Source organism: Chiloscyllium plagiosum, chromosome 2, assembly GCF_004010195.1.
Source record: "Chiloscyllium plagiosum isolate BGI_BamShark_2017 chromosome 2, ASM401019v2, whole genome shotgun sequence".
Taxonomy (NCBI): domain Eukaryota; kingdom Metazoa; phylum Chordata; class Chondrichthyes; order Orectolobiformes; family Hemiscylliidae; genus Chiloscyllium; species Chiloscyllium plagiosum.
Genome location: NC_057711.1, coordinates 85,262,083 through 85,287,692, shown reverse-complemented (window position 1 = coordinate 85,287,692; position 25,610 = coordinate 85,262,083). Strand labels below are relative to the sequence as shown.

At 40.0% G+C, this 25,610-nt stretch overlaps 1 protein-coding gene across 3 annotated transcripts in view; it reads right to left on the bottom strand.

The window, feature by feature from the left end:
• dapk1 (death-associated protein kinase 1) overlaps positions 1-16,800 on the bottom strand; it is a 268,605-nt gene extending 251,805 nt beyond the window's left edge. Inside the window, exons 1-2 of one of the 3 annotated variants that reach the window (XM_043713274.1) lie at positions 16,412-16,800; positions 15,156-15,329 (exon numbers count right to left, since the gene is read on the bottom strand). In XM_043713274.1, coding sequence (XP_043569209.1) covers positions 15,156-15,217 — 62 coding nt within the window. In that variant the 5' untranslated portion in view covers positions 15,218-15,329; positions 16,412-16,800. Of the gene's footprint in view, positions 1-15,155; positions 15,330-15,843; positions 15,863-15,971; positions 16,319-16,411 lie in introns of those variants that run through there. The other 2 variants (XM_043713282.1, XM_043713294.1) reach the window with 2 other exon arrangements.
• Positions 16,801-25,610: the final 8,810 nt, after the last annotated feature.

Sequence of the window (25,610 nt, the reverse complement as noted above, 5' to 3'; positions counted from 1 at the left end):
TCCACACTAATCCCAAGAGAGAATGCGTGTTAGAGAGAGAGTGTGAGTGTGAGTGTGTGTGTGAGAGAGAGAGATAGAGAGAGATGTGACTTTGCAAAGAAAGTCTGAAGAGCGATGCAGTGACTCATGTTGAGCTTCCTCTCGAGTAGCGTCATGACACAAGTCAGTGTTCTACAGCCTATTTCCGGGAGACAAACATTGACTGCGCCTGAGGACCATCAACTTGGTGATAGAAGTTCTTCGGTCTGCCCGAAACTTGTTGGTCTTCAAAGGTAACGAGATGAACTTGAACAAATGTTGCAGACGAGCACATTCCAAGGTCCAGGACTATGTGCTGAGGGATGCATTAAAACTTGGGCCAGCTACAGCCAAGGCACAGTAGGGAAAGACCACTGCGTAAGGTCTTTCTGCCTAAGTTAAATGGAGGTCCATTGAGTTATCGGACTGTCCCAGTACCTCAAATGTATATAAACACTATCTCGCAAAAGTAACAAATACCTGGGTTTGTTTGCTGAAAAGTGTCAACTCCAACATTTGTTTCTTTGTACAGAACTGAACTGCATTAGTAACTGTACGTAAAGATATTTTTATGATTGAAGACTTAAAAACAGAGAGCATCCAACCTCATGACATTCATTGGTATCATCAATGATTCATCAAGGAACAAAATCCTGGAGGGTTTCCATTGATCAGAAAATTATGGAGCAGCTCATTAAAAGTAACAGCTAAAACAGAAGGTCAGAGGTCTGGTATTCTACAACTATGGAAGCACCTCCTGACTTCCCACAGTCTCTCCACCAAGGTCATAGCATGTCGGAACAGAAATAGGCCATTACACCCATCACGTCTGCTCTGTCATTCAATGAGACCATTGCTGATGAGATAATCTTAAACTCCAGTGTCTTGCCTTTTTCCTCATAATGCTTGATTCCTTTCCTGCTTAAAATATGTCTGTCTTTGCTTTGAAAATTCTTAACAACCCACCCTCTAAAAGGCCATCCAGATTAAAACACTATTTTAATTATCCCTACTCCCAAAACCTCAAAAGTTTCTTTAACAGCACTTTCAACCACCTATAAGGTCAAAATCAACAGATGCATGGATCCATGAATTTTACGTTTCCCTATAAATCAACAAATATAACATCTAGACTTGGACAGTTAATTAGCATCTCTTCTTCACTGCTCGACGAAACATCTGAAACTCTCTACATTATGGGACTGCAACAGTTCAAAACAGCAGCTTACCATTACGTTCTTAAGGGCACTCAAAGATAGGGTGATAAATGATGGCTTCCTAGTGATGCCCACATAAGATTACTAATGTTAAAAGACTGCACAAATTCACTTAAACTTCTACTAAAAGGATCACAGTGCAAGGGATATGTTACTCTGAATCTATTGTTTCAACTAACTCATATGATAACATGGCTAATCCTTCACTTTAACAAAAGTGTTAATTGTTCAAGCAATTAAAATTAGTAATCTGTGTTCCTTAAGCCCCACTTGTCTGCTTCAATTTCTGCATGACAAAGTTTTAACAAAATAATATAAATATCACGTCTTTCTCACATGAATACAAAGTAAGATGAATGCCTGCATGTTCCAAGTTCACATGTGTAACACTGCCACTGAGAAAGTTGCAGATCAAAAATTACAAGCAACGTTCAGAATGTCAAAAACTAGGTTTAGAATTAGAATCCCCACACTGTAGAAATAGGCTCGTTAACCCAACATGTCCACACCAACCCTCCAAAACATAACCCTCCCAGACCTATTCCCCTATCCTATATTTGCCCCTGACTAATGCACCTAACCTACACATCCCTCTGGGCAATTTACAGCATGACCTAAGCTGCACATCTTTGGACTGTGGGAGGAAACAGGAGCACCCAGAGGAAACCCACGCAGACATGAGGAGAATGTTTGTGTGGAGTTTGCACAGTCGCCGGGGGCTGGAATCAAACCTGGGTCCCTGGCGCTGTGAGGCAGAAGTGCTAGCCACTGAGTCACTGTGCTGGCCCCCACTGAGCCACCATGCCACCCCTATCAATCAATTTGCAAACAAATATTTTGAATAATTCTTCATCATTCTAAATCTATTAACTGGTTTGGTGCTCTTCATTCAACATGGACTACCTATTATTTCCAAATAACTCAGTCAGTTCAATGAATAAAATCATGCCTCTGTCAAAGGTTACATAAACATCAGTTGTCTTTTTAATATTCACATAGAAATGGCAAAATACCAAATACTGAAGAGCTTTCAGTCAAGTTTCCTCCTTCCCAGTGGAAATTGATGCCTTCAATAGAAGAGGATGTGTCAACATGGATACATGTTATTCTTTGGAGCTCCACCCATTTCGCTTTACTTAATAAGTCAGCATGCATTAACAGAGGAGAAAGTGAGGGCTGCAGATGCTGGAGATCAGAGCTGAAAATGTGTTGCTGGAAAAGCGCAGCAGGTCAAGCAGCATCCAAGGAACAGGAGAATCGACGTTTCGGGCATAAGCCCTTCTTCAGGAATGCATGCATTAACAGCCAATTTAACTAGAATGCTGCTGTTTAGGTATAGTACAAGGGTACAAAAGGTAATTCAACTGCAATGTGCCAAAACATTTTAGGTCAATAACATTAAATGTGATTATAGGTGAGCATAAGAGGTATAGTTAGTAAGTTTGTAGATGACACCAAAATTGAAGGTGTAGTGGACAGCGAAGAGGGTTACCTCAGATTACAACGGGATCTTGATCAGATGGGCCAATGGGCTGAGAAGTTGCAGATGGAGTTTAAATTAGATAAATGTAAGGTGCTGCATTTTGGGAAAGCAAGTCTTATCAGGACTTATTACACTTAATGGTAAGGTCCTAGGGAGTGTTGCTGAACAGAGAGATCTTGGAGTGCAGATTCATAGCTCCTTGAAAGTGGAGTCACAGATAGATAGGATAATGAAGGCGGCGTTTGGTATACTTTCCTTTATCAGGCAGAGTATTGAGTACAGGAGTTGGGAGGTCTTGTTGCAGCTGTACAGGACATTGGTTAGGCCACTGTTGGAATATTGCGTGCAATTCTGGTCTCCTTCCTATCGGAAAGATGTTGTGAAACTTGAAAGTGTTCAGAAGAGATTTACAAGGATGTTGCCAGGGTTGGAGGATTTGAGTTATAGAAGAGATTGAATAGGCTAGGGCTGTTTCCCCTGGAGTGTCAGAGGCTGAGGGGTGATCCTATAGAGGTTTATCAAATCAAGAGAGACATGGATAGGATAAATAGACAAAGTCTTTTCCTTAGGATGGAGGAGTCCAGAACTAGGTGAGAGGAGAAAGATTTTTATAAATTTAATTTCACTATTTGTTTGCTCCAATAATGTCACCACCACCTTTAGAAAACAACTAAACATGAAAAGGAAACCTCACCCACTTTTAATCTGACAAGGATCATAGAAGTACAGAGGTGTTATGTAATGCCTCTACTCTCAGGAAAGATAAACATAGCTTAAACCCAACAACCTACTCAATAACATAATGTATTCATATTACAGTTTTAAAAAAAACTATGAGCTTCCAAACAAGCTGTACAATGCTAAGAGATTTGTATGTACCAGATTATGTATTCAAAATAAATTTGGTTGATGTGCTCACCACTATTAATGGTCAAATGCTACAGGAAATTTAACCAACAGCAGATGGACACTCAAGCTCAAATCTAAAAATTACTGTTGGAGTTAGACCACTCCGTATTTAGTCTCCCTCTCTGACTCAACACCTGCTTACAACAATTCAATGCTAAGTAAACTTGCTACAAAGTTAAATATTGTACATTCCCGTTTCAGTACCCATTCAATGATGTGATAGTAAAGCAAATTTTTTAAAATCATTTTCTCCATTTAATCAAATATTTCTATTGTACGTACCTGAATTGTCACAGGCTTCATCCAATTTGTACTTTCATGTTAGACCCTGTTAATTATCAACCTGTTTAAAGATTTAGCTGATCAGTTCCTTGCCTTGTTCACTCAGATCCAAAATGTTCGGTTCCCTTTGATGTGATGTTATCAACTCATATTTTTATCAAATTCTGCATTGCAAATTCAAAATCCAATCGCAGACACTATCCAATGTACCAACTGAAATAATGGTGCTGCAGTTTATTCCTACCTAGCTTTCTTGGTTGCATGGAATTTGGTTTATGTATACAAAAAGAAGTTCTCAGAAAATTGAATATACCAAATTGAATATACTTTTACCTTTAACAGCTGCACCTATGGATAAGGTTTTGATTAACCATAATAGCTGATGGAGGTTGCCACAAAACTGTAATAGTATCCTAAAAAAAATTGTTGCTTTCCATACGATAATGACATGAAGAACTTTAGAAATATTCCAGCACAGTTAATAAAGTGGCAGCCACAACACACTGCACATTCTCAAAAGCAGTTTCCTGAGGCAGCAATCAGTAAATGTCTTCCTCTCTGTTCACTGCTGGGGTCAGATGGAACTGCTTCAGGTATTCCCTCAGAAGCCTGTACACACACAATGTCCTTATGGACACCTTAGACGTAGCGTGACCAACACTCCAAATGACATCTGTCTCAGAACTTTTCTGCTTGGGAATTTGTATTGTACTCCTGCTCGTACGCAATCCAATCTGGCACAATGCACGTGCACAGACATAGTAAGAAAGGAGCAGAGTACTACTGGCCAGTTTCAACCTAAGTTGGTGAAGCCAAGGTGTGGGGTTAGTGCCTGACACAGGCCAAAGGGAGCAAGGCCTTTATATAGGAAAGCCCAGGATCTGGATAGGGTTTGGATCTGGGGAGGGCTTTCCAGCAGGCTTATCTTCCTTGCCTTGCCTCGACACTGCCTCCTACATCTGTTACTGCAGGCCAAGGAGCACCCACTACCACCTCCAGCCCTACTCCCAATCCCAAATCCTCCCTAGGCTCAACAGCTACTCTCCATGTACTCTTCTCACTTGGACGGTCCCTGTTAGCATATACCACGCCTGCCAATCTTCTCCCCAATATAAAATACAATGATAACAGTTTAAGTGGTGATTTACCTCACTGTGGTTTAGTGAAACCTTGCTCAGTGGAAACTGGCTGACATGTTAGCTTACCAAACTGTGAAAGTTGTATTCCAAAATTAATTTACTGGTTGTATGAATGCAAGTTCTTCTACTTTAGTTAGCTTGACTTAATTTTTGATTACATAAGGAAACTTTAGATCGTAGGAGCAAAGTAGCACAGACACAATATGCGAAATTACCTCTTCCATACAGTAAACAAACTATCATTCTTTAAAAACAACGTATGTCAGAGCAGAAGTAGGCAATTCAGCCCAACATTTCTGCTGCACCATTCAATGAGATCATGGTTGATCTGATCATCTTTTTGTGTTTTTCCATAACTGTTGATTTCTTTACTGATTAAATCTGTCGAGTGCAGCCTCGAATACTTAACAACCCAGCCTCAACAGCCCTTTGTGATACATATTTCCACAGATTCATTACCTCAAAGAAATTCCTCATCTATCTTAAAACGTTTGACCCCTTATTCTGAGATTGCGCCCTCTGGTCCAAGACTCTCCCACAGCAGAAACAATCTTTCCACATCTACCCCAAGAATCTTGTATGTTTAAATCAAGACTTCTCTCATTCTTCTGTATTCCAAATAACATAGGGCCAATCTACTCAAACCCTCTTGAAAAGATAGTCTCTCTATACCTGATATAAGCCAATGCGCCTTCGCTGAACCACCTGAAATAAAAGGCCCAAAACTGTTTACAGTATTCCATCTGTGGCTGTATTAGTGCCTTGTGTAATTTTAGCAAAACTTCCCTATTTTCATACTCCATTCTCTTTGAAATAAAGACAACATTCCCCATTTGCCTTCCCTATTACCTACTGAACATGGATACAAGCTTTTTGAGATTCAGAGACGAAGGCTCCCAAATCCCTCCGTTCTGTAGCTTCCTACAGTCTTTCTCCATTTAAGTAATATTCAGCTCCTCTATTCTATGATATTCAACATGAATTCCTTTTATTTTCATGACTGCGAAGAAATTTAAATATGGAATACTAAGCTATTATTTTAGATTCAGCATAACATTGCAAAGGATGTTGCATTTTTTAAAATTAAACTACGTATTTGCTGAACAGGCTATTGGAGAATTTACTCAGCTCCACGGCTTATCCTCTCTTGAAGGAACTAATTGTTGCTACATATGGTTTCATAGATACTGGTGACCATTTATTATCTTTTATTCATTCATGGGATTCGAGTGTCGCTGGTTAGCCCAGCATTTATTTCTCATCCTTAATTGCCCAGAGGGCAGTTAAGAGTCAACTACATTGCTGTGGGTTTGGAGTCACATGTAGGCCAGAACAGGTAAGGACAATAGTTTCCTTCCATAAAGGACATTAATGAATCAGATGGTTTTTCTGACAATTGACAATGGTTTAATGGTCATCATTAGACTCTATTTATACAGTACAAGATATTCAATCAAAGATGCCCTTCAATCATGTGCAATCTAAGCTTCAGGTGGTGTCACGACACACTTTAGAACTTTAAGCAGGAAATGTGGAGGTATTTTCCCCTGTCGAGCTCTGAAACACTGTATTGCAGAGCCATTAATACAGCATGAATCATTAGGGTTCTTGTGGCACAGTGATAGTATCCCCACCTCCGAGTCAGAGATGTATAATAGCATCCCTGAGCAGATTAATCAAAATGTATGTACAGGACGAATCATGGCTTTGTACCATTCCAGGTTGCATGCTGAACCATTATAGGAACCCCATCTGTTTGATCCAACCATTGGAGCAACTTAAAAGAATGACCAGTGGTTCACAGATATAATTTGTAATTGAAGCACTGAAGACCTTTTAATAGTGCACTCTGTAACCCACTGTACTAACATGCACATATTGGAACTTCAATTATCTGCAGAACTCAGACCACAACAATTTTCATTGGAGGTCATGATTTTGTTTTGTTTAAGCAAGTTAAATTGATATTTTTCAGTAATTGAATTCTTCCCTAGCAAAATAATTATCTGGATGAGTAACTGAGCTAACAAATACTCCATTCACTCAAGATACCAACCTTAAATAAGTAATAATTAGGTTACAAATTGGTGACCCTCCAGTCTGAATCAGTGCTCATCTGTGAACAATGCATCCTACTCCATATGTCCCTTAGCCAGATTAATTATTCAATTACTACAGAATACGATAGTAATTAGGGTGTTTGAAACTCTCATTGAAAGGCAGATACTTAGACCAATAATCTGCTAAAATACCCACATGGAATACAACAATAAATATAGAAGAGCCAGGCGATCTGATGGGTAAGAGTGGGGGAACTCCAAATTTTAACCCCTGTTCTGTCCTGTCTCAGGTGTTATATTGGAAGTAGACAACTAAATTTGTCTGAGCCGAGTTTACTTTATAGTCAAAGGGGAGTATGGAAGGGACTGGATAGGAGAAAAGTGGATAGAAGTCCCAGAATAGTTCAGTTCTCTCTTTTAACTACCTTTTAAGGGAAAATGGCCACTGACATGGTCATGGACCAAAAAAGGTGAAACAGATTAAGAGAAGTAATGGATCTATCAGACAGCCGTAAGAAAAATACATTTTTAAAATGTGGAATACAATTTGAGCAAAAAAGTCTTTAGCATCTGAAAACATCCTTTTACTAATTTCAAATTTAAGAATTAAGAAAGGGCATCCACTGGAGTGCAAATGGGTGGCAATTACCTGGAACGCTGATAGGAAAACTCGCAATTAACATCCTTACACTTGATAAAATTTCTGAAAAAAAAAACCCAAAGAAATGCAGATGCTGGAAATCAGAAATTGCTAAAAAACTGAGCAGATCTAGCAGCATCTATGGAGAGAAAGTAGAATTAACTTTGCAGATCCAGTGACTCTGCTATCTCTCCACAGATGCTGCCAGATCTGCACAGTTTTTCCAGCAATTTCGGGTTTTGTTTCCAATAACAGTTTTGGTTTGACAACTCTTTTTGGTGAGCTGGCCAGTAAGAATAGAAGAAACCAAGTATATCTACAAAAAAGGTCCAAGATTCAGGACTGTTGTAATTATTTTCTAGAATTCAATACCTTGTCATATCAAAGATGCATTTTTATTGAAGATGATCACAATCAAAAGTGTAGACATCTAAAGTTAATTTCTCAAAGTTGCTAGTCCTATACTGAAGTATTCTGCTTTACAATTGTGTAGTCAAAGCAGAACATTTCCTCATGAAGATTTGAAATTCATTCAACAAAAGCTCATTGTAAAAAAAGCATGTTACTCAGATAGGTATCACAATTAAGTGGTGGAAATTAGGAGGAAGAAACAAAACAACAATGGTTAGAAAAAAACCAGAGCATGTCCACACTTCAATGTTGCCAAGTCGGAAAATAATTTGGACACAGCAAGGATCCACAAACAGCAAAGAGATAAATGGTCAGATAATGTATTTTAATGACGTTGGTCAAAGGATAAATATTGGCCAGTATACTAATCCCCCACCTCTCTTTCAATAGGTGTAAATCAGTTTTTACATTCCCTTGAGGGATCTTGGATTAATTGCAGGAACTAAAACTCATAACTATTTTAATATACAGAATAGCCCCTGAGGAACTGAAAAACAAAGCAGGTTCAGGTGACAGACAGATGTCCAAAGAGAATCAAAGTAATAATCAAATCTATTCCAATAGGTAGCAATGTTGCTTGTTTCTCTTTAAGGAAATTGTAAAATTCTGTTTAAGGAAATCTTTAAAACTGAAACATAATTCATAAGGTCAGAGGTGATTTATTCCTGGCAATCTGAGAGGTCACAATGATGCCAGGCCATTATTGTTCCCGTGATCGGTTAACCAGAACTTAATGAGCATCAACTTATTCCCATTACTCAAAGATAAAAACAAATTGATGAACGAGGTTTCCAACCAAATATTTTCCAAGCAAATGTTGCTTGTAACATGTTTATAAATAGTCAGCAACAATTTGTTTTCCTCTCATCTCTCAAGCAGAATATTTCCGGAATTAAATGAACTTTGAAATGATAGACGGTGTCTAGATATGATATTAGTCTCACCTGGCTTTATCTCAACTATAATTCAATAGCTTTATTGAAGAAAGGTTGGAGTGGAATCTTCTGAGCTCTACTTTTGCACATCATTGTACAGCTCTTTTAAACAGACTTACTATTACATAAACCTTTCCTCTCTGTCAATTTACTCCCTCATGCCTCTTTTACATTCAAGAGGGAGCTGGATGCGGCCCTTGCCACTAAAGAGTTCAAGGGGTATGAAGAGAAAGCAGGACTGGGATACTGAAATCGCATGATCAGCTATGATCATATTGAATAGTGGTGCAGGCTCCAAGATATTACCTGTATTTCTGTTGTTATGTTTATTTTCCTTAAGACACCATAACTTAGGGCATGGATTCATTGGTAATAACAATCCTTTTATGTGATATAGGATAAAGAGGGCTTGCATTTATATAGCATCTTTCATGGCCACAGGCCACCCAGGCTGCTTTTCAACCAGCAAAGTACTTCTAAAGTCTAGTCGCTATTATGATATAGACAGCGATTTGTATACAAGCTCCCAAAAAGAATGTGATCATAACCAGATAATCTGCTTTGTGATAAATATTATCAGGATATTGGGAATCACTCCACTGCTCTTCAAGTTTTTCTAAAATTATTTATTTATTGGATATGGACATTGCTGGCTGGCCAACATTTACTGTACAGCTCTAATTTACCCAGAGGATAAATAAGAGTTAACCACATTGCTGTGGGTCTGGAGTCATATGTAGGCAAACAGCAGGTAAGGATGGCAATTTTCCTTTTATAAAGACATTAGTGAAGGAAATGGGTTTTTAATGTCAACTGACAGTGGTTACATGTATGCCTTTAGAGTCATAGAGATGTACAGCACGGAAACAGATCCTTCGGTCCAACCCATCCATGGCGACAAGATATTCCAACCCAATCTAGTCCCACCTGCCAGCAGCCAGCCCATATCCCTCCAAACCCTTCCTATTCATATACACATCCAGATGCCTTTTAAATGTTACAATTGTCCTAGCCTCCACCACTTCCTCTGGCAGCTCATTCCATACACGTATCACCCTTTGTATGAAAAAGTTGCCCCTTAGGTCTCTTTTATATCTTTCCTCTCTCATCCTAAACCTATGCCCTTTAATTCTGGACTCCTCCACCCCAGGGAAAAGACTTTCTATTTATCTATCCATGCCCCTCATGATTTTGTAAACCCGAAAGTCATCCAAATGTTTATTAAATTTCACTATATGCCATGGTGGCATTTGAACCCATAGTACCAGAATATTACCCTAGGGTTCTGGATTACTAGTCCAATAATACGGCTATTATGCTATGGGATCTATAAACATCTACCTGCCAGGACAAACAGGATCTCAGTTTAATGTTTCATTTTAAAAAGACACCTTTGACAGTGTAGCATTCCTTCAGCACAACATTGGTTTGTCAGCCCAGATTTAATCTCGAGCACAGTTCTAGAGTCTCTAGAATGTCACAAATGCATAACCTTCTCACTTGAGGGGAATGTCCAACCTATTGTGCTACAGCTGACACAAAGAATTAGTTTGACTCTATAAATGTGGAGTAGAAACTAATGTGTTGAAATAAATAGGTATTTATTCAGTAATTCATTTACACAAAACTATCAGAGAATTTAAATTTCTGTTATGGGTCTGGAGAAAACACAGTATTTCATTAGCAAACTTGACAACAACTCCTAACAACGACTTGTGAACAAGTCTGAAATCTAGCTACTGTATCATGAACTTGGAGAAATTTATTTGCACATTCAATAAAAATGTTTTTAAATGTACTTAAAATAAGGATGTGGTTTTTTCTTCCTTTTCACTCTGACTTCTTTTGACATCTTGCTTAGCCAAGGCAAATAGTAGGCAGTTCAAGAGCTCTTTTGATCTGATATCTCCCATTAGGAGTTACATAGTGACTTTTCCTCCTTATCTGGAAGGGCTTTGCCTTAATTTTAGTCCTCCCCACAGACGCAAACGCCCTGTTTTTTATAAAATTCATTACTTTACATAAAAATTAAATCTCCTATTAAAGTATGTTTCAACTCATTGTAAACCCATAGAAAAAGTCACCTTCAGATTATGTTTGTAATAAAACTTCAGAGCTATTTTTACCTAAGCAGAATGGGAATACAACTGTCTCCATCATATTTTGCATTGGACTGTAATTCTCATTGGGTGATGCATAGCCACGAAGCAGGATACATGTACATTGCAAGGGAGTGTAGGCAGGAGAGGGTGTCTTTCTCTTCTGAACATCTCCCAATAATTAATGTACTCCCCTGACAGCTGCCTCCTCTGATTTGAACTTACAGTACTGGTGACTTATTCTGCCACACTACATTAGCCTTCTTCCTCCAGGGTTTCCAGTTCCAGATATCTGAAGGAAAAGGTTATGCAGTGCACAAAATATCACCATAATGTGAAACCTACGCTGGAGCATATCACTGCAAAAACTCCTATTGCGAAACATACATAGGAAGCCAGCAGAAAGGCTTATTTTCTGAAGATTAATATTTGAAATCTGTCTATAAATTGAGACACCTTCCCAATCACCCACTGTTCCTTACATCAAATGACATTATGTTAGAACACAAATGCACAAGCACAGATTCATGGATGAGTGTTATGACAATGTGATGAAAGGTGTGTGAAATATATTATCATTTAACAAATTTAAAAGAAAGAAATACGGATGTATGTTAGTGCCATAAAAGGATTTTTTTTAAAAAGCAAAAGCCAGAACATCATTCTGGAACAGCGACCTCAATGCACCAGTTCCAAAAACACACACAACTGCAATCAAGGACTTGGAAGAACCCCTCGAGTATTTATGGAATAAGATGCATACAATTTTATATTTATGATAGGCAGTATAAATAGATTAAGCCATTAGTTTTTTGTTGTCAGTTCAGAAAACCCCAGTGTTTTTGTTGAGAACAATTGAGAGTTGAGTTCAGAAGCAAGCTTTAATTCAGATGAAATCAGTCACTGCAGCAGCATTTTTCTAGTTTGTGATGTTTTTCACACCAAGAGAGTTTGCAGACAGTTAGAATTTAACAAGTTTGGGCCATCAGATTTGGAGAGGGATCACAAAATATTCTCTACATTTCAACAGAGAAACTGGAAAGAGTCAGTTAATTGGAATTTATAGCGTTGAGATAGGATTGAATTTCTTTGGACTGGAGTCTCAACAGCAGATAGTGTTGGAAAACAGGGTTTAACTTAGTTTAATGTTTATTAAGATTTTAAACATAATATGTGCACAGCTTTTTTTCTCTTTTGCATAATAAATGCATGTTCTATAGTTAAAAAAGTATGTAGCATCATGTGACTATGTTTCAGATAGGAACTACAGTCAACAACAAAAAAATTAAACATATGATCTATCAAGCCAGATTTCATCCTGAACTGTCAAGTATCAGCATCAACTCGAGTCATTAGAAACAAGCTTGAACCCAATTCTGTCACGAAGGCTCAACATGAAGAAACCAGAGAAGTGCCCAGTTCAATTTCAATTTACTACTTAGATTACATTTATCAAATCACTGAGAAAAACAAAAAGCTTCTGAAAACCTTGAAAGATCTCAGTTTAAAAATAATAAGGTTCAGCCATTCAACACCTGAAGATTTATTTCAAACATGGACTCCAATTTGAAGAAACTAACCGTAGTACAAATCAAATACAAGGTTAGACCTATCAGACACAGCACTAAACTGACTCGCTTGCAGCTTAGGCTGAGGATGCTGAAACCATTATATTTCATACAAGACTTCTAATCACAGGCTTCACCTTTCAGTTGAAGTGACCTGAGCTTTAGATAAAATCGCAGTCACCGTAATCCTAACCAGTGCAAAACAATTCCTCCTTGATAGACGTTAAAATGCATTTCATGTAACCAAGTAAATTACAGTGAACTAAACAAAATATAGTATTTGAAAATGTGTTGCTGGAATGAAGAAGGGCTTATGCCCGAAACGTTGATTCTCCTGTTCCCTGGATGCTGCCTGACCTGCTGCTCTTTTCCAGCAACACATTTTCAGCTCTGATCTCCAGCATCTGCAGACCTCACTTTCTCCCCAAAATATAGTATTTGTAAGTTGACAAGCAACAGCACATATAGACCATAACAATAACTTGTACATTATTGAACATAAAAAGACACTATGTTTTTCAGGAGCATTATCAAACTAAATTTGACAACGAGTCACATATACTGGGCCAGACAAACAGAAGCTTATTTTTAAGAGGCATTTTATGGAAGAAACAGGAGAAAAAAAGAGACAGAGCGATAAGGAGGAAATTTCAGAGCTGAGAGTCTGCATGGAGGCAAGAGGGAAGAGGAGTCATTGCAAATCAATTCTTTATCTGGCTATGCTAAATAAAATAATTTGAATCAGGCAAGATCAGTTCCATCTATCTGGATGACAGCGGATAAGTACTAGAAGAAGTTCAGCCATGGAAAAGGCTGTAGACAGGCCATAAAGATGAGAAGGGAAAGTTTACTTCCCTCACAGTCACAAAGGAACACAAACTGAAATTGCTGGAAAAACTCAGCAGGTCTCGCAACTGTGGAGAGAAAGCAGAGCTAATGTTTCAGATCCAGTGATCCTTCTTCAGAACTGAAGACCTGCTGAGTTTTTCCAGTAATTTCTGATTTTCCAGTATCCACAGTTCTTTCTTTTTTGTTTACAGCCATACAGGATGCTGCTTGTGATTTTAATAAGGGATATTTTGGTGTTCTGCCAGTAGAACAAACCAATCCGGAGAGATTCCAATATGGAACCCTGTGGAAAATAGGTACTGATTTGGTAGGCTACAACACATTCAATTGCTCCAATAAGATACTGGAGATGGAGCTTGCAAGGACAGAGAGGTCAAAGATTGGCTTTTTAAGGAAAGGGTGATGACGGCAGATTTGAAAGATGGACACAGTTACGGTGAAGAGCAAACCATTAGCAATATCAAACCATTACTTTCCTGTTTCCCAGACTGAGTGCTGAACAATTGAGTTGGATTAGGGTTGAGGGAGCAAAAGGTGGGTTTTCTGTCTAAGATTAGTTTGGGATACAGAGGGAATATAGGTAAACAAATAAAAAAAAGTATCAGAGTTGGAACAGAGGGAAACCAAAGGGCAAGTAAGATTCAGAGGAAAGAAAAAAGGTGGCAGTAGTAAAGGAATCAGACACTGTCAACCTTAGTCACAAATAAGTCCACAATCACCTCAAAGTTCATGTTGGAGGTGAGGATGAAGGGGATAGTGGAGAAGGGTCTTCTGAAGATAGAATATATTAGGAAAAAAGCTAGGAGTTAAATTGACAATTCTGATTGATCACAGAATGATGCAGACTTTTAACAGGATGTTATGAGGGTAGAACACTGAATCAGTGGGGTTCACACTTCTGGACCAATTTTTTGTGTGCATTTTATGTAATGTTACTCCTTGTAGTAACATGCATTAGAGAAAATGCATTATTACATACTATTTAAATTCAAGCTATTTTCACAGATTACCAGGCTTGAATCAAACCCTACAAATATCTTTTAAATGCCAATACAGAATTTAAACCCCTTAACAATGATAACAAAACATTGAACCCCATTATATTCAAAGCTAATTAGAACCTACCAAGAGGGGAAAAACAACTACAAATATGTTAGGTCGGCAGAAATATCATCACCATCGGTTTATCTACATGACAAAATAGCTGAACTGAATGGGAACGATAATAAAGCTACATACCATGTGCAACACCCATGGCTTGGCCCTTATCAAACCCTTAGCAACTGCCACTATCTTAAGTGGAACAATCCGATGCTAGCTGATTCGTTGGAAATTTAACCGAAAAAAAAGTCTTCTGTCTGAACGTCTGGGTCGAGGGGGAATTAAATCAGTCCCAATTCCTGCCCCATACCTTCACCTCCTGACAAAATGGATCCATCACCTGGCAGAGCACCGTAAATGGAAACGTTCTTGACCATTGTTCCAGCCACCTCGTTACAAACACCAGATTCCTTGATCCGAATCTGTGAAATTCCAACCACTCACCTCCCCAAATCCTCGCCGATTTCGTAGTAATCGTCCACATTTTCCTGCTTGAACACGGTCATGGTAACTGGTTACTGCATCCCGGCGCACAATCAGCCCGATAAAAGGTAACCAATTTCAGCATCCAACAGGGCGACCCTCCCCAATTCCTAGCCACACAAAGTGCATTCCAGCCTGTGCAGGGAAAAAAAAGTTCAAAAATGACTCTTTTGCACCAAAAAAACGATTGCTATTTGGGTTAATAAATGGGCGTTCCTGAACATTTTTTTTTGAAAAATCTGATTGTTACATTGCTTTATTCGGTATATAGTACAACACAAACAACGTAATCAGCAACATTGCTCGTGATACACAATTAAGGATTGATTCTATTTATCTTCAAAATAACACAGGGAAATGAACAAAAAAAATCACGTCTATTGTAACCGTGAACAAAGTCAGCGCCACTCAATCTTTGCAAAGGGCTGGTTGGTGATTCCTCACCAATGCAGACAGACCAACACCAGAGCTGAAGAATCAACAGCATAGATTCACCAACAACCATACATAGATTATTTTTTTAAAAACAAAACAAAATAACCAGCAAGATTCATTCTCCCAAAACAAGCCTTTTTATTCGGTCTACAGTTATATCTGAATTCAAACCAAAATTATCTATATTTATATGTATTTAAATAAAAATGCACACTTGGTAAATTAAAACCGACAATACGAGAGAGAGAACTCGCTGTCAAATGTTTAAGGTCTTCTTCCGGTTACTTGAGGAAAGCTGTGAAGGTTGGTGACTACTTGGAGCTGGGGGGGGGGGGTCTGTACCTCAGGAAAGCACACAGTGTGCTCGAGCCTCGGCCTTGCGCCCAAAGTCAACCCGGACCGCAATCCGAGCACATTAACCCAACTACAGCCTGCACTCCACAGCGGGAGCAACCCTACCACCCTAAAACACAACATTCCCCTCCCCAGGGCTGGAGGGCGGTGTTTAAAAATAAAAGATGGAAGTTTACAGCTGTGCTTCCCCCCCCCGGAACTGGCGCGGTCAGCTCCCAGGGAACAGCTCCAGCTTTCCGTCACCAAGTGGAGCTGCCCCTGGTTACCGGAGCGGCCCAGCCAATAACAACAACAGGCTGCTGCAACTCTCACTGACTCCCTCACAAGGCTCACTACTCAGACACTCACACATCACCGCTCTCTCCTCATCTACAGGCTTCATATTGACACCACGCGCAGAACAACACCACGTCTTTGCTTCTACTCACAATTCCTTCTGCAAACTAGTCAGCAACCGTTGAAAACCGGACAAGGTGTGAGCTCCCTAGGTGTGAGTGGCGCACAGCAAAGACCTCACTGCTTCCCTCTCACTGTGGCGTTTGCACATTTCCTCTTTCGACGTATGCTTCGTTCTCTCAGGAACGCTTACTTTTTTTCTGATTTCTACCTTTTGCTTCTCTCTCCGCCAAGGAGCATTTACTTTGCTGTTAGTCTCTTCCAAACGTCAAATCCACCACCACTCGCAGAAATGGGAACAATCTACGGGATTTTCAGAAGTCAGCTGATTGACAGATTCCTGATTGTTTCAATGGCACATAATAGCAGAAATTACTGTCAGCGATATTATGTACAGATGCTTGTACTCCTAGATTCCCCTTTGCGGCACTCAAAAGGGAATTAAGTGGAGTCGCATTTCCAAAATTATACCTTTTGCCTTTAATATGAACACAAAAGCATTAGTCTTCTCATTATCGGGGCAAAGGAGAAGGAAAAATCAAATGTGAAAAGACTCAGCTGGAGGAGGGACCTGAAAAGGGATGTGACCCAGCGAATTGAAATCAAAGATTAATAGGTGAGCAAAGGGAGGAATTCAAAAAGGAACTGATTAGGTACTAACTGGACACATTCCCACAAGGTGATACCTAAGGTATCCATAGCTGGGAACACACGTATGAGTAAAGATACAGGCCCATACCTCCTATGAAGTAACAACCGTCATTGGATTGTTGCTTCACATAAACTTTTCAAGGCATGGTGCAGTTCTGCCTTTCTTGTCAGGCCTTCTGAGTCCAACTTTGAATCATAGAATCCAGGCAGTGCAAAAAGAGGCCATTCAACCTATCAAGGTAATTTCCCTGGGGTAGGGGAGTCCAGAACTAGAGGGCACAGATTTAGGGCGAGAGGGGAAACATTTAAAAGAGACCTATGAGCAACATCTTCATGCAAAGGGTGATGCGTATATGGAATGAGCTGCCAGAGGAACTCATGGAGGCTGGTACAATTACAACATTTAAAAGGTAGTTAGATGGGTATATGAATAGGAAGGCTTTAGAGGGATATGGGTCAAGTGCTGGCAAATGGGACTGGATTAGTTTGGGATATCTGGTTAGCATGGACAAATTGGACCGAAGGGTTTGTTCCGTGCTGTACATCTCTATGACTCGAAGTCTGCGCTGACCCACCAAAGAGCACCCCATCCCCATAACCCCACATGGAGATTTTGTCATGAGTAACCTTCAAATTCCTGGACACTATGGGCATTTTTTATCAATGGCCAATGTACTTGACCTGTTGGACCTTTGGAAAAAACTGGAACTTCCAGAGGAAACCCACATATGTGGAGAGAATGTGAAAACTCCTTATAGATAGTTGCCAGGAGCTGGAATCAAACCCAGGTTCCTAGTGCTGTGTGGCAGCAGTGCTAACCACTGTACCCCTGTCCAAAAACCTCTCCAGAAACACAGAATGCAACACATAACTAAGTGTGAACCTGGCCATTTTACAATACTAGCTGCCATAAGTAAGTCTAAATGTCCAGTGTGAATATTAATAAATACTGAATGGGTAAATGGAGAAGGTGGTGGGTTGGGCAGGTGGGTATGGATGACGTTGCTCATTAGCGAGGTGGATGATGGGACGGATAAGTGGGTGGGTAGGCCAGGGAGTAGTTGGACTGGGATGAGTAATCTGTTAGTTAGGTGTAGTTAGGTCTGGTCATGGGTTTGATCAGAAAGATAGTTGAAGGGTCGGAAGGTAGTCAGGGATTCAGAGTTTTGTTGGAGTTTGAGTGGAGAGTTCAGGGTCATTGATTTTGAGGATAGGTTTTTGGTTATTCTGGAGTTGGAGTAGGTTTTAGTCTGTCTAACATTTCATGTGAAATTCTCTGTAAACAGGGAATTGTATGGAGGGTCCCAGAGAACAGAAGAGCTATCCATCAGAAAGAAGGTTAACTTTCCCAGACAACTCCTATAGAGGTCAGTGCCGTAGGACTTCAGTGAGGTCGTGATGGTTATCTGGGTTGTGGATCTGGTCTCCAACACTCTGAAAATGTGAAGATCCAGGAAGTAGAAATTAAACTGAAACAGAAAAAGGAAGCTTTATAATCAAGCAAGGTGCATAGTCAAGCACATTTATTTATAATCTTCAGCTCCTTCTGTGATGTCCTTGGGCTTACATGATTGATCTCTATGAAACATAACTATCTTGCTATGTCTTAGGTGTGACTCCAGAAATAATAATCATCTTGCAAAGTATCACATTCAAAATAATGTTTAAAAATAATTTTAGATTCCTTTCTATGCTACTTGTTAATCTAGACTCAGACACTCTCTTTGCCTCACATTTCCTTTTCCAGTTCTTCTTTTTTTGTTTTCAGCTTCTAGTTGTCAGGTTTAAATTTCCTGGCCTTAATCATCTCCAGCTGTTTCATCAGTTACTTTTGTCTCACCATACTGTCAGAGGTGGAGATGTTCACAGATGATTACACAGTGTTCAGCACCATTTGCGACTCCTCAGATACTGAACAATTCAATATCCAAGTGCATGTAGTAAGATTGTGAACAATATCCAGGCTTGGGCTGATAAATGGCAGGTAACAGTTGTGCCACACAAGTGCCATGAAATGATCATCTCAAACAAGACAGAATCTAACCATTGTCTCTTGATATTTAATGGTATTACCATGTCTGAATCCCCCATTAATAGCATCCTGAGGGTTAGCATTGACCAGAAACTCAACTAGACTAGCCATATAAATATTGTAACTACAACAGCAGGTCAAAGACTAGGAATTCTGCAGTCAGTAACCCATTTTCCCATTGCCTATCTGCCATCTACAAGGCACAAAGCAGGAATCAGATGGAATATTGGCTGAATGCAGCTCCAACAAAGCTAAGAAACTTGACATCATCCAGGACAAAGCAGCCCATTCCATCACCTACAAGACTGTAAGATATAGGAACAGATATTAACCATTCAGCTCTTAGAGTCTGCTCCACCATTCAATGAGATCATGGCTGATCTGATATCTCTCAATCCCATTTTCCTGCTTAATCTCCAAAAGCCTTGGCCTCCTCACTGGTTAAAAATCAGTCTATCCCAGCTTTGAATACACCTAACAACTCAGCATCATCAAGCCTCTGTGTAAAGAATTTCACAGGTTGACTACTTTCTGGAAGAAAAAAAGAATCTTCTTCATTTCTGTGCTGAGTGATTCCTTACTCTAAGATTATGCCTTTGGCCCAGGATTGTCCCACAAGAAGAAACAACCTCCCTGCATCTACTCTTTAAAGTCCTCTAAGAAATGTATATATTTCCTAAAGATCTCCTCTCATGCTTCTAAATTCCAATGAGTATAAGCTGAGCCTTCTTAATCTCTCCTAATAAGAAAATCCTTCCACACCCAGGATTTTGAATGTTCTCTGGACTGCTTCCAATGATGGTATAATTTTTCTTAGGTAAGAAGACAAAACTATTGGCAATATCCTCATTGTGGTCAGATTACTGCCTTATATAGTTTTAGCAAGACTCTCCTATTTTTATACTCCATTTCCACTGAACTTTCAAAAGTTGATTGGGGCAGATGTTCACAGGCAAAGGGATGGCTAGAAAATGGGAAGCCTTCAGAAATGAGATAATGGAATATCTCATTCAGAATATCTCCTTTCAACCTAACAGGAATATACTTCCTGTTAGGTTGAAAGGAAAGGCTGGTAGGTGTGGGGAATGCTGGATGAGTAGAGAAATTGAGGGTTTGGTTCAGAAAAAGAAGGAAGCATATGTCAGGTATAGAGAGGATAGATCGAGTGAACCCTTAGAAGAGTATAAAGGCAGTAAGAGTATACTTAAGAGGGAAATCAGGAGGGCAAAAAGGGGACATGAGATGGTTTTGGCAAATAGGGTTAAAGAGAGTCCAAAGGGTTTTTACAAATACATTAAGGACAAAAGGGTAACTCGGGAGAGAATAGTGCCCCTCAAAGATCAGCAAGGTGGCCTTTGTATGGAGTCACAGGAAGTGGGGAAGACACTAAACAAGTATTTTGCATCAGTGTTTACTGTGGAGAAGGACATGGAAGATATAGAATGTAAGAAAATAGATGGTGACATCTTGAAAAATGTCTATATTGTAGAGGAGGAAGTGCTGGATATCTTGAAATGCATAAAGGTGGCTAAAACCCCAGGTGTACCCTAGAACTCTGTGGGAAGCCAGGGAATTGATTGCTGGGCCCCTTGCTGAGATATTTGTATCATTGATAGTCACAGGTGAGGTGTCGGAAGACTGGAGGTTGGCTAACATGGTACCACTATTTAAGAAAGGTGGTAAGGATAAGCCAGAGAGCTATAGACCGGTGAGCCTGACGTCGGTGGTGGGCAAGTTGTTGGAGAGAATTCTGAGGGACAGGATTTACATGTATTTGGAAAGGCAAGGTCGAGAGTATGGCACTGGAAAAGTATAGCAGGTCAGGCAGCATCCGAGGAGCAGGGAATCGATGAGTTGGGCATAAGTCCTTCATCAGGAATGGCTTATGCTGCCTGATTGCTGTGCTTTTCCAGCACCACACACTCAAACCTGATCTCGAGCATCTGCAGTCCTCACTTTCTCCACATGGGAAATCATGTCTCACGAAATTGATTTAAGTTTTTTGAAGAAGTAACAAAGAGGATTGAAGAGGGCAGAGCAGTGGACGTGATCTATATGGACTTCAATAAGGTGTTTGACAAGGTTCCCCATGGGAGCCTGGTTAGCAAGGTTAGCTCTCATGGAATACAGGGAGAACTAGCCACTTGGATACAGAACTGGCTCAAAGGTAGAAATAGAGGGTGGTGGTGGAGGGTTGTTTTTCAGACTGGGGGCCTGTGAGCAGTGGAGTGCTACAAGAATTACTGCTGGGTTCTCTACTTTTTGTCATTTATATAAATGATTTGGATGTGAACATAGGAGGTATAGCTAGTAAGTTTGCAGATGACTCCAAAATTGGAGGTGTAGTGGACAGCGAAGAAGATTAACTCAGATTACAATTGGATTTTGATCAGATGGGCCAATGGTCTAAGAAGTGGCAGATGGAGTTTAATTTAGATAAATGTGAGGTGCTGCATTTTGGGAAAGCAGGACTTATACTCTTAATGGTAAGGTCCTAGGGAGTGTTGCTGAACAAAGAGACCTTGGAGTCCAGGTTCATAGTTCCTTGAAAGTGGAGTCGCAGGTAGATAGGATAGTGAAGAAGGAGTTGGGTATGCTTTCCTTTATTGGTCAGAGTATTGAGTACAGGAGTTGGGAGGTCATGTTGTGGCGGTACAAGATGTTGATTAGGCCACTATTGGAATATTGCATTCAATTCTGATCTCCCTGCTATAGAAAGAATGTTGTGAAACTTGAAAGGGTTCAGAAAAGATTTTATAAGGATGTTGCCAGGGATGGAGGATTTGAGCTATAGGGAGAGGCTAAATATGCTGGGGCTGTTTACCCTGGAGCTGAGGGGTGACTTTATACATGTTAATAAAATCATGAGGGGCATGGATAGGATAAATAGACAAAGTCTTTTCCCTGGAGTGGGGGAGTTCTGATCTGGAGGGCATAGTTTTAGGGTGAGAGAGGAAAGATATAAACGAGACCTAAGGGGTAACTTTTTCACACAGAGGGTGGTGCGTGTATGAAATGAGTTGCCAGAGAACGTGGAAGAGGTTGGTACAATTGCAACTTTTAAAAGGCATCTGGATGGGGATATGAATAGGAAGGGTTTAGAGGGATATGGGCCAAGAGCTGGCAAATGGGAATAGATTAGATTGGGATATCTTGTCAGCATGGACAAGTTGTACTGAAGGGTTTGTTTCCCTGTTGTACATCTCTATGGCTCTATGACTCCACAACTTTAAATAAGGCCATTATTCCATTTGACTTCCGTTTCACACACTGAATTTGTATGCTAGCATTTTGTGATTCATGCACAAGGACTCTCAAAGCCGTCTGCTCTGCAACTTACTGCTGTATTTCCCCAATTAAAGAATATTCAGCTGTTCTATTACTTGTACCAACGTGCGCAACCTCACAGTTTGCCACTTTCTTGACCACCCATGTAGTCTGTATTTCCTCTGTAGGTTTAGTGTGACATCCTCACTGTGTGCTTTCACCTTTGTTTCGCCCTTCACCACTGACACACCCATCCTCAATAATGGGGCGAGTCCAGCATATCAGTGCAAAAGATAAGGCTGAAGTTTTTGCATTCATCTTCAGCCAGAATTGCTGAGTGAATGATCCATCTTGGCCTCTTCTAAAGTTCCTAGCATCACAAATGCAACCTTCAACCAATTCAATTTATCCTACTTGATATCGAAAAACTGGAGACATTGGACACTGCAAAGGCTGACAGAATTCCAGCAGTAGTATTGAAGTCTTGTGGTATGGATATTGGCACACCCTTTGTCAAGATGTTCTAATCCAGCTACAACACTGCCATCTATCCAACAATGTGGAAAATTGCCTATTATTTCACAAATCCCAGCTGGCCAATTACACTCTATCAGTTCTATTCTTGATCATCAACAGTGTGATGTAAAGGGAATTGACAGTGCTATCACATGACACTTGAGAAGGACTAATGTGCTCACTGATGCTAATTCAGGTTCTACCAGGACCACTCAGCTCCTGTTCTCATTACAGTCTTGGTTCAAGCATGGACAAAAGAGCTGGTCTCTGGAGGTTAGGTGAGAGTGATAACCCTTGACATTAAGGCAGTGTTTGGCCACATATGGAGTCAAGAAGCTCTCGGAAGGTAATAGGCATAAGGGGGAAACTGTTTTTTGAACTTATGCATAACAGAAAGAAAGGTGGTTGTTGGAGGTGAAAGATTTCAGGCCCAGAACATCATTGCAGGAGTTCCTCAGGGTAGTGACCTAGGCCCAGCCATCTTTACTAATTCATCAATTTCCTCAACTGCATCATAAAGTAAGAAGTAGGAATGTTCAATTGCACAATGTTCAGCACAATTAATGACAACTCAGATGCAGTGTGTGTCCATATATAATCAATATATAAGAGGCAACAAATATTTGTGGCACCTAAGTGCCAGGCAATGACTATCTCCAGCAAGAGAGATTCTAACTATCGACCTTGTCCAAATGTATTAGTATTGCTCATTCCCCTACTGTGAATATCCCGGGATTTACCATTGACCAGAAACAGAATTGGACTCGCCATATAAGTTCTATGAAAGGCCAGGGATTCAGCAGCAGTTAACTCATCTTCTGTCACCCCAAAGTCTATCCACCACCAACAAAGCACGAGTCAGGAGTGTGATGGAATACTCTCCATTTGCCTGGATAAGCGCAGGTCCAACAAAACTCAACACCATCCCCGAGAAAGCAACCCACTTAATTGGCACGCCATGCACCACATTGAACATCACCACTGATACACAGTGGCAGGAATGAGTGCCATCGACAATATTTACTGGAGTAACTTATCATGTGTCCTTGGGCACAACTTTCCAAACCCATGACATGAGAGACAAAACAGCAAATGAATGGTAACACCAGCACCTGCAATCTTCCTTCTGAGCCACACACCATCCAGACTTAGAACGACATCACCATTCCTTTGCCATCGCTGGGCCAAAATTTTGGAACGCCCTTCCTATCAACATTGCAGGTGTCTCTATACCCTAAGCACCTCAGAGGTTTAAGAAGGTACTACATTTTCAAGTAAAATTAAGGATGGATAATAAATGCTCACCTAGCCAGTGACAGCCACATTCCATGAATGAATCACAAAAATGAAATTAGGAATACATAAGGAGACTTTTTGTGGAGGTGGAGGATGTGGTTGAGGACTTGTTGGGTATTTTGAATCTATTTTCAGCAAAGGGGACAATGCTGGCAAAATCACAGTAATGTAAAAAGTAGTGGAGAAATTGAATTGTATAACAATAAAGAGAAAGTATTCAAAAGACTGGCAACATTCAAGATAGAAAATTCTTTCTTGAAAACCACTTGATGAAGGAGCAGCACTCCGAAAGCTAGTGCTTCCAAATAAGCCTGTTGGACTATAACTTGGTGTTGTGTGATTTTTAACTGTGTATATCAAGGTTCTTCTGAGTCCCGATGAGCAGCAGCAACTTCAGTTCAGTGCATTGCCGGTCTGTGTACTGGAAGGTCTGGCCCAAAATCACACAAGGTTTTGATAAAATACAGATAAAAGGGAACCGTTTCTAGTGGCGGATGATCATTAAATAGAGGACAAAGATTTAAGATAATTGCCAAAAGAACCTCAGGCAATCTATGGTTGAAAATAATGATTAGCATAATGAGTTGTTGCGCTCGGATATGCACTGCTTGAAGAGATAATAAGTTTCAAAGGGATTTTGGTAAATATTTTGCTTGCCTATGAGGAAAAGGGATCTGGGAGAATAGGGAGCCTACCTGATTGAACACCCTATACCCCACAAAGTACTTAGCAAGCAGAAAGGATCCCCCCAACCCCCTATCAATTATAACCTTTACACTCCACCTCACCAGCAAATATTTGACTCCCATTCATCTCTATATTTGCTCAATTTCCATGGCCACTGCTCCCCATGTTGGTTTTGGGGCTGAAGGCCTGCATGCCCTCTGGTTCGATGACACCTCTTGGAGGTGAGATTATTAACCCCACCTCCTACACTGAGACAAAGGCGTGGGATGAATTGTGGGTGGCAAAAAAACACTCAAGCCAAACTTTCAAACCCACCTTCCCCTGTGGTCACACTCACTGGGGGCTAAATTTCCTCCAGCCCTCAGAACTCCAACTGCAGGAAGTTAATGAACTAATAGTCATCGATCCTATTGGACTTCTGAAAATGGCTTTGATAGTGTTGCTACCAACTTTCTGACCAGCTGAAAGAGCCAAAGCTACAACAAACTATTTCAGACTATTGACCTTATTACAAACAACACAATGGATCAATACGGGTCCAGAATGGTGTTTAGCAGGAGCTTAATCCTTCCTTCTTCAGAATGGAAGGAGTTCTGGCTGCTAAGATGCTCCCTTAATACCAAACAATCAACCAGTCAGAATTTTTTTTAATATTGCAAAAGTATACTTGATTCATAAAAAAACTATAAATACATAGAAAATGTCATAAAATCTATATTGTCTTTGCAGAGAGAAAAAAAACGCATTGGAATTTGACATTCCTCAAAGCTTCCCTGCAGTTG